General features: G+C 46.5%; 1 protein-coding gene across 3 annotated transcripts in view; it reads right to left on the bottom strand.

Annotated features, from left to right (window-relative positions):
• Positions 1-544: 544 nt before the first annotated feature.
• The window catches only part of ME3 (malic enzyme 3), a 117,770-nt gene continuing 108,368 nt past the window's right edge, over positions 545-9,946 (bottom strand). For all 3 annotated transcript variants that reach the window (XM_014253246.2, XM_088051983.1, XM_088051984.1), the window contains 7 exons: positions 5,944-6,041; positions 4,663-4,776; positions 3,886-3,991; positions 3,198-3,340; positions 2,169-2,342; positions 1,648-1,746; positions 545-826 (listed from right to left, as the gene is read on the bottom strand). In XM_014253246.2, the coding sequence (XP_014108721.2) occupies positions 665-826; positions 1,648-1,746; positions 2,169-2,342; positions 3,198-3,340; positions 3,886-3,991; positions 4,663-4,776; positions 5,944-6,041 (896 nt within the window). In that variant the 3' untranslated portion in view covers positions 545-664. The remainder of the gene's footprint in view (positions 827-1,647; positions 1,747-2,168; positions 2,343-3,197; positions 3,341-3,885; positions 3,992-4,662; positions 4,777-5,943; positions 6,042-9,946) is intronic.

Here is a 9,946-nt window from a genome sequence, read left to right as displayed (position 1 = left end):
CACTCTTGTTCTCTTGAAGGGCCAAATGAACTGAGATGGGGAGAGGGTCTGTTGTCCTCACAGGGTTGAGGAAGGTTTTGGGGTTTGTTTCTATGGGGTGTGGCAGATGATAGTGCCAGGCTGTGTGACCCATGCACCAGTTTGGGTTGGTTGAGACTCCCCAACATCAGGGACTTCAGGAGCAGAAAAGAGTAATGTTTCCCAAGTGTGCAATTCTCCCAGGGGAATGCACACACTTCCCACTACATCCACAGAGCCACAGGCAAAGCATGGCTGTCATGTGTGAGGGACGGCCACGTGGATTCAAGCTTCCTGTGGGCATTCCCAGTATCAATGGGATTCTGTGTTTCTGAGGTGGCCCAGGTAGCTTATCCCAAGGCAGCTGAGAGCAGGCAGTATGTTAAGCAGTCAGCAATCAGCAGTGCTGACTGACTGGGATGGGTTGCAGTCTGTCTCTCTCCTTGGAGTACCCACTGCCCACCCTGGACTCCATTTTATTCCCTTCTGACATGCTCCCCCAAACAAAAATCAGTGGCAACTAAAAAACTACTTGGACTCATTTACTTTTATCATTCTGCAAGCCTGGAGGTGTGTTATATCAGCAATATATGACACAGGCCACAGGAACCGATGGCAAAAAAGAGAGAACAATTCTCACAAAACATTATATAATTTGTGTTTGCATGGCTGTGGGGGGCCACCCATAGTCATCAAGAACAAATGAATCGTAGTCAGAGCTGTACATGAGCTGTTTCACAAAGGTTTCCTTGTCTGCTGGCTCAGGGTACCAAGAAGCAAAGCCATGTTTGTAGGCCCAGTCAGCAATCTGCAAAAAAGATAAGCAAAATGAGCTGTTGAAACAATGCTGGCACGTTATGAAGTTGAAACCAACTGCAGTTTGGCCCTGTCTGTGTTTTCCCTCTTTCCTCCTCTCAGAATTGTGTGGTTTTTTCTTTTTTCTCTTTGTGAGCCAACTGGACTTCACCCTCAGTTGGGTGAGGGAATGCAAGCTGCCTGCAAGCAGTGGCTGGTGAGAAATGCACCCCTCTGGCCTGGCAGAATGGTTGGGGTGTGCAGGTGAAGAAGGAGAGCAGCCCTTTGGCCAGCTCTGCTCACACCTGTAAGCTCCTTGGCTATGCTCTGCATCCATCAGCAGCTCTGAGCAGGCCAAGGAGATTCTCAGTGTGTGTCTCTGAATTACATATCTGATGTATACAGGGAACCAAACCCATAATTAGACAAGTCCAGATCTGGAATAATATTTATTTATATACTTAGGTCCCTACTAAATACAGGAGAAAAGGTTTCAAAATAGCAATTTGGAACCTAAAATCTTTTGGCAATTTGAATCATGTTTGAATTTGACTCTAAATCTCACTTTTTGAAGTGCTGAAGACTCACAGCTTCAAGCAATAAAGCAGAGCTTTGTGAGCTGTGAGGCACCCAGAATAAGAATGTATTTTTCACATATGGGTTTTTATGATGGAAAAAATCAAAGAGCAGCAAGTATGGCCAGAATAATTCCTGAGAATAACTGCTTTAGACTTTAGAATAAATTGAATTTAAAAAACACGTACCAAAAATGATTCCGGAGCATTTTCTGCCCTCCTTACCGTGAAAAGTGGAGATAAGAATGGAAATACTCACTTTCACAGCAATTTTGAGAGACACTTCTCTGATGTTGCCCAAGGGGGGATAGAGTCTTCCTTCTGCAAGATTCTGCTCTGTCACCTCAGCAGCAATAGTCTAGAAAGAAGAGGATGGTAGTTTATAGAGATGATCTCAAGCACATCCCACATTCCCTCACGTTACATGGTATGAGGCTGAAACCTCAGCAGCATCGGGGCTGGGACTGGTCCTGAGTGGGAACTTGTGACCTGTTCAAACACAAATTTCATCACAGACTTCAGACTGGAGCCAGAGTGGGGAAGTGCTGTGTTAGGGCAGCAGTTGTGGAGAAGGAGAACCCTGTCATGACTCCTGCACCTCTGTAGGTGTAATGGAAGCATGAGCTTTCCCTGAGCCAGGAGAAAGCTGCAGCTTTTTGCTGAGGCTGAGCCATTTCCCCTCCATGCATTGTCCTGGGCCAGATTCTTTAGAACACCTGAAGTCAACAGGTGTGCCTCTTATAATCTTTTTACAGTATCAGTTAAATGTCAGTTGGAAACCTCTGCTGTGATGAGGAAGATTTCATCAGAGATGTGCCGGATCCCGCAGGTAGTGACTCCCAGTGCTACTCCTGGAAAGACGTAGGCGTTGTTTCCTTGACCAGGGAAGAAGGTCTGTCCACTGGGCAGGGTTACCTTTGGGAATGGACTCCCACTTGCAAATATTCCCCGGCCCTGATCAAAGAGAGAGAAAAAAGGATTCAGATTCGGAAGAGGAGTCTTGGATTTCTGCTGCTCATCATGATCTGTGCTCAGGGGATGCTGGTGACAAAGTTGCCAAACCTCAATCAGCAGAGGTATCTCCACCAGAACCACCTCCAGCTGACACTTTAGGAGGACCCACCTCCCCAGAGCCATGATCAGGGCCATGGAAAGGGCCTCCAAGCACTGAGCGTGTGTTTGTACTGACAGTGTTCTGATTTTGCTGAGGACTCTTTCTATCAACCATATAGGGAGTGTGGAGACTCATGTGGGATAAAGGTCTGTGGCTGTGTGACTGTTCTGGCCGTGGGCAGGTGGTGGGGAAGGCAAAGGAAGGAGTGAGACAAGGGCTCCTCTCTCAATCCAAGTCAATCCACATGACTGTAATTCAGTGACACTGGGTCTAAGCTGGGTGATGAAACAGTTACACAAACAACTAGGGTGGCATAACACAGGGGACAGAAACCGGAGAAGACAGGATGGGACATCTCAGACAGCTGTGGGTGAAGGAGGCAAGCACTTTCTTTAGAAGATCACTGAGTAATTCAGGCTGGTAGGGATTCTTGCTCACAGCAAGGTCAGCTATGGAATCAGACCAGGTTGCTCAGGGCTTTACCCAGTCCAGTCTTGAAAACTTGCAAGGACAGAGACTGCACGAGCAATCTTGGCCCCACCTCCTGACCCTCCGGAGAGCGTGGAAGCTTTTCTTTACGACCAGCTCCAATGCCTGTTATTTCAATTTACGCAGGCTGTCGCTTGTCTGCCAGCATGCCTCACTGGGGTGTCCTGGCTACAGCCAGGCCCCGAGCGCCCTGTGCCGAGCGGTACCTGGGTGAGGCGGTAGCACTGCTCTGCTGTGCACTCCGCTTTGCTTGTAGGATTGCTCAGGGCGAACACGATGGGCCTCTCATTGAAGGCTGCCATGTCCTTCAGCAGCTTCTCAGTGAAAGCTCCTGCAACAGCTGCAACACCTGGAACAGCAACGGCAGAGTGAGGCGGTGCTTTCCCACTGTCCAACTCCAGTGCTTTGGGCTGGTCCCTCTGGGATTGGTGAATGAACTGTGGGAGGGAACCCTGGAGATGCAGGTGGCAATGTTGCTTTCTCATATGACAATGAGATTAAAAGCCCGTCTCAAAATAAAGCCCTCTGCTCCTCCAGGCAGAGTGGGCACCAGTGTTTTGGACAACCTGACTGTAGCACTCTGACTCCCAAAGGCCTTCCTGAGGTGCCTGTTGTCATCCTCGTCCTGCCCAGCTTGACAGGGCCAAGTTTGTTGCTTGAGAGCCCCAGATCCTGCCTCCTCCAGCACCTCCCTCTACAGCTCTGAAAGAACTCCTACAGCTCCTGTGCCCCATAGTTAATGAAAAAAGAATATGGAGAACTCAACCAACAAAATAGGGGTGAAAAAAGCTCATTTTGTTTTGACTAGGAGAACAAAAGGAGACTCTAGAAGACAGACAGAAACTCTCCTTAGAATTGAATTGACATAAATAGGTCATATTAGGTGAACTCCACCTATAATTGCTGTAGGCTTCACTTTCTGCACAACCTCTTCCAGTGTGTCCACACTGGGGTGGTCCTGGGCAAATATTTCTTTCTCATGGTTCAGGTGGCTCCTGCCCTGTAAGGAAAAAGGAGTCAAATTTTGGTCTGTTGGGAAAAGGTGGACACATAACACAGTAACTCATCTTCATTTCATTTCATCTCTCAGCCCTCTACCTAAAGCAGATTCCACATAGCAGGACCCCAGCATCAGCCAGTCGGGCAATGAGTGGCTGGTGTAATGTCACACTGGGCTGGCCTCTGCTCCTCTCACCCACTGAAGTACACTGACTGTGTGGAGGAAGAACCTGGTTGCCATTCATTTGTACATAAAGCACAAGTGTCCTCCAGTCTGAGAAGGGACAAGGGCAGAGGCCCTGGGGGCACAGGGAGTGCAGAATGGAGCTAGGCCAAGCTGGGCCACTGAGCAGGACACAATTTTGCTGTGGTAACACCCCATATGACGGGCAAGACTTCCAGCACTGCTTGAGGCCATGGCCAGCAGGGTATGCTTCCAACTGAGAGGCCCAGCCCAAAGTGTCATCTTTAGGGCAGCCAGTGCTGCTGGCACACTTGTCACCATGAGACCCAGTCCTCTGAAAGCAGGAGCAGCAATGCTGACAACAATAAAACTGCAGCCTTTACTTCAGGGCTGAACAGGGGTCCAAGGTATCTGCCTCTGGCCTCTCTAGCTGGCAATGGATGGCAGGTGAGTGGAGCTGGAGTCTCCAGTTCTGGAGACAAATTCACCTTCACAAGCAGTCCCTTGGAGTCCACCATCCAAATTTTTTTTATGGCATCCTCTCGTGAAACTCCTTCCTTTTCCATGGCCATGAGGATGAGATGAGCTATGCCCAATGCAGCCTGAAACACAGTATATAAACACTTCATTGGGATATCATTATCTTTTGGAGGAAGATTGCATATGAGAGGTGGGCTGGGTCATCCCCCAGCACTGCACAAAGCAGGGAGACTTTCTGCTCCAAGGGTTGTGCAATGCCAAGGCATAGGGCTGATTTTAGCATTGTAAGTGCTACAATAAATAAAAACCCTAACAATCATTCAGCAGAGCCGATTGCAGGTGAGGCTGAAGAAGCAGATGTTGTCTCCGTAATTTAAACCAGCTGCTGCAGGGGAGGAAAAGAGGCAGACACTTAAAAAGTGCTGGTGGCAATGTCAGTACAGAGGAACTCAAAGCCAAGTGAGACTGCTGCATCTGAAATATGGCCATGAGGAAAGTCTTCTCCCATTCCTACATGGGAAAGCAGTTCTGGACATGCTGTGTGTTTGGTCCTACAGCCATGCCTGGCCCTCCTGCCCAGATGGGGACTAACAAGGCAGGAGGGGGACGCTGTGCCACAGATATGGTGATCAGCACAGACATGTCTGCTAGCAGGGGTGGAGAGAGAGAGAGCAATCTTTGTCTCAGTGAGGGATAGACAAATAGTAAGAGACCTTCCCAAAGTCTCACAGGTGGGTGAGAGCTGAGAGAAGTCCTGGACCAACACCTTTAGTCCATGGACCAGGCTTTGGAGGGTTCTTCCTCTATCTTTGAGCAAGGCACCACACAGGCAACCTGGCTTCTGCCACGGAGCACTATGACTGACTCCAGACAGAAAGGTTGTGTTCTTACAGTTCTTTGAGTCTGAGTCCTTTGGACTCTGCTGCTAAAGAAATTATTGTTTACACTAGACATCAACCCTATGAACTCAAACCAGCCTCCTTAATATTCCTGCCTCATAAGGGACTTCCCTAGAGGTACTTAAAGCCCCACTGACACGTGGGCAGTCTTCTAGTATCCATGGAGTCTGCCAAGGACCTGTGGACCAAGAAATCACTGAAAGACTGTTGGTAACTTCCACACAGCAGCAAGATCCACCTGTAGGACCCAATCCTGCCCAGGGACAAGGAACCTGCTTCTGTGCTTCGTCCTCATGAAACCAAGCCTTGCATGAAGTTTCATAGTTGACTTTTTTCTCTCTAAATTAGAAGATGGAGCATAATAAGGTACAAGCTCAGGAACATTCCTACCTCTCCAGCTCCCAGGAAAACAAACTTCTGGTCAGAGAGCTTGTTCTTTGTGATCCTTAAGGCTGCAAAGATGCCAGCGACTGCAACAGATGCTGTGCCTGAAAGAGAGGAACACCATGAGATGGACATCCTGGCAAATGCACTGTCTACCTTGCAGATACACTGTTAGAAACCTCGTGGTAGGAATCATTCTCTTAGATTCTGTCACTGAAGGATCAGAGTGCCTTCCCTATGCTGAAATATTAACATTCAAATTCTCCTGCAAGGCTGGAGAACACAAATTTTCCTCCATGTAGAGTAAAATGGATACCAAATCCTTGAATTCCAGGAAAAGTTTATACCTAACTTGCAAGGGTTTAAGATGCACCTGACTTCTCTAAGGTCACATTAGATCCCTGTAGCAGAGCAGTGGTTTGAACTTGGGTCCCCTTGTCAAAAACTCCTCTGTGATCATGGAATTACCATCCTCTTCTCCTATTTGCCTTCACAGCCCAGCATCACCATTTTTTTACTCCTCTAACACCTTGATACCCTGACTCACAGTCATCACATCCTGCTGCTAAACATTAAGGAGTCATTGAGAACAGGAGTTGGTCCCAGATTAGTGAGAAACAATGCAGTAAATGGAGCAGAGTCCTGCTGTTACAGCCACTGTGGTATCTACAGCTTTCCATGCATGAAGGGGGGCAAACGTCCAGACTGAATAACCTGCCTTTACCCCACATAACTCACACATAAATCACATGCAACATTCATCTAATATCCTGTCTCAGGTGAAGGAATATGGTGGAAATAAATCAAATAAGGCACAAGCTAATAAGGATTCAGGCACTGGAAGTATCTCAGCTCACCTGGGCAAGCTGGATGCAAGGGGACCTGGTAGTGAAGCAGGAAGTTTGATCACAGAATATGTAAATTGGAAGGGACCCATAAGGATCATAAAGTCAATTAGTTTTATTCCTTAGCATTTGAAAGAATATCACTTTGGATATGCCCTAGTTTTGATCTGTTCCCAGTTGTAGTGCTGGTCTCTTCATTCTCATCTTTAGAAGCTTCGTGAGAAATCAGGGAGACCACAAGTAACGAGTCTTGTGGGGGTGGTCATGGCTGGGGCAGGCACCTTTAGGCTAATACACCTGATTTCACCCAATTTCCAGCATTTCCTATTTTGCTGTCTATGTAATCATCCAGTGGTTCAGGGTTTCAAGTAGCCAGTGCTTCACTGAGGTTCCCTGCAGGTTCCTTAGGCCTGGGGTGCTGCAAGGCATCAGCAACAGCCTGGCTGAGAAACAGCAGCTGCTGAGCAGATGACCACAAGCAGTGACACCAGCAGATGGAGCTGCCTTCTCTCTGAAGGACCCAGAAAACAAATTCAGCTTTACCTGCTCTTTTTCTTTAGTGTAAAAGCCACAGGCAAGCTAGGAATCTGCTAGTATATCCCTGGGGAATGATTCATATTCTTATTATTTCCTAGCAAGCAGAAAATCTAATGTAAGTACTCTGCCAAAGAACTAATTTTATTGGCATGACTTACCTTGTTAAGGGAACCTATATAAACTACCCTGACAAAGAAAATCTTTATAGGCCAGACCAGAACTATTTGTCAGTATAAAATGTGAAACATTTTGTGATTGTAACTCATATGAGTTTAGTTCTCCAAAAGCTAATAATTAGCCTCCCTTGAGAGTGATTCTGGTTTAGCAGAGGTGACAGCAGCTACCCTCCTGCAGCAGACGTGGTGTCCACACTGGCACACTGGTACAGAATGGCAGCATCACTTCACAGAACCATAGGATGGTTTGGGTTGGAAGGGACCTCAAAGACCATCTAGTTCCAACTTCCCTGACATGAACAGGGACATGTTCCACTAGATCAGGTTGTTCCAAGCCCCATCTAACCTGTCCTTGATCACTTCCAGGGATGAGGCATCCATGAATTCATGAGGGCACTGCAAGCATTCATGCCTTAAACACGAAACAGACTAGACTGATGTTTGATAGCTTTGTCAGCTTCTTTCTTGCAATGGATCACTTGAGACACTTCAGCACCGAGGATGAATTCCCTTCATCAGCTCAGAAAAGTTTTTACCATTACATTTCCTGACCCAGACCATCTGAGTTCAGTCAGTTTAAAAGGGAGGTGATGGGGAGGGAACCAGCCACTGAGTGCCTTGTTGCTTCAGTATTAACATGTCACACAACTGAAGGAGGTGTACAAAGGATTTCCTCTTGCTCCTCCTGCACTAAATATCTACTTTTTAATACTCTTTTTAGAGTAGTATATTTGCCTAGTGAAATTCTACTGGACTAGGAAAACTACAGAGGAAGATAATGAACATCCAAGAAATTTAAAAGAACATTGGATAACTGCCTAGGTTTTAGATTTTGTGTTTTATGGGTGTCACATAACGAGTCCATGCTCATTCTCTGTGTTATGATGAGTCCATAATTGGCAGGACTGCTTGGCATGCTGCCACAACAGATGCTGAAGATGGGACTCTAAACAAATGTGTATGATCCTGCTCATGCTCATGCTAAAGCAGCCACCTGAACTGAGTCAAATGAAATGCAACCTAGAAGAGTCTCTACTACCACATGTTTTTTAGAGAGACAAGGTAACTGGAAGACACTTAGGCACTTCTGTTATGGACATCTAATCTGTGCAGGAGGAGATTCCACCCTGTAAGTCTGAACTACAAAGAAATGGGAAGAGACTGGGGTCCCCCAGTTGCCAGCAATGCCAAGCTTGTGACATGCAGTAGAATATGAACATCTATGTGTACACTCACACATGTTCACACACTGACTCCAAGGCTTACTTTGCACAGAAATCCCCAAATCCCTGTGTGGTGGGAGTGGGGAACTGATCAAAGTTAAAAGACCAGAAATGAAACCATTACAGTGTGATGGTGTAAGTGCCAGGTCACAGCATTAGCAGTGAGAGATGCATGGAAAGTATTGAAAAAACTGAAATGTAACTGGAGAAATATCTTGTTTCTCTTGGTCCTGACCCAGGCAAAACTGCTTTATACCCTGCGATTGTCAGGAAGTCTGATGGGACAAATGGCTGGTATTTGCAAACCCATTTAAGTGGGAAATGCTCTTGAGAGAATCAACAGAGGGAGGTACTTGAGGTACTTTTTAAAGGTGTCACTAGCAGGAATTTGACAAGTGGTGCGTATGGAAAGAAAGGGGGCACGGATTCCGTCTGCAGAGCAGAGACCTGTGGGACTGGGTGTGCCATTACTCATCTCCTGCACTTGTACTGCAGTTTGACTAACAGAAGGAGTCTGTTCAGCTCTGCCACTCCTAATCTTCCTCTCGTTCCAATGTGTTTCTAATCCCTCCACGTCTCTCAGATTGCATCTCACCCCCATTACTCAAGTAATAAAGTTACTGTACCTTGGCCTTAGCTCAATATTTTTCTTTGATAATTACAATTTCTGAGCATGGAACAAGAGTATCTCTGTGGAGAAGAGTTCACAGCTGCTTCATGTAAAAAATTGGCTAATCATTGTGCATTGGTTCTAAAAGAATCACAAAGTCAGACTGGGGTGAGGATCTCCTCACCATGGCAAGAAAAAACAGCCATCCTTCAACATGTTGGTCTATTGTTTTCCAAAGAGAATGAGTGCTGCTATTGTGGATAACTGCTTTCCTAAGTAATTAGCCAGCTTGGCTGGTCTGTATCTGAGGTGAGATATGGAGGGGTACTGAGAGAAGAAAGGAAACTGCTTGCAAACCATCCTGTCTATCCAAGACTTAAAGTAAGTGCTAAACGTGATATCACATAATAGCAAGCAGATCTCAGGACCTCTCTGGGAAGTCCACAGTAACAGAACCAGTATCAAAAGAGATATTTAGAACTAAGGCACACTCAGGAACATGGCCACCTCTGCAGGAAGCAATTTCTGACACTCAGGCATATTCAGAATATTGTAAAATATTAAGGAAAAACCTGTGGGGTTGATGTTCCACTAGTAATACTGCAAGTGAGAACAAGC

Source organism: Pseudopodoces humilis, chromosome 2 (assembly GCF_049639895.1).
Source record: "Pseudopodoces humilis isolate 2021_Gansu_Grassland_sample_001 chromosome 2, ASM4963989v1, whole genome shotgun sequence".
Taxonomy (NCBI): Eukaryota; Metazoa; Chordata; class Aves; order Passeriformes; family Paridae; genus Pseudopodoces; species Pseudopodoces humilis.
This window is presented reverse-complemented; position numbering and strand designations above follow the sequence as displayed.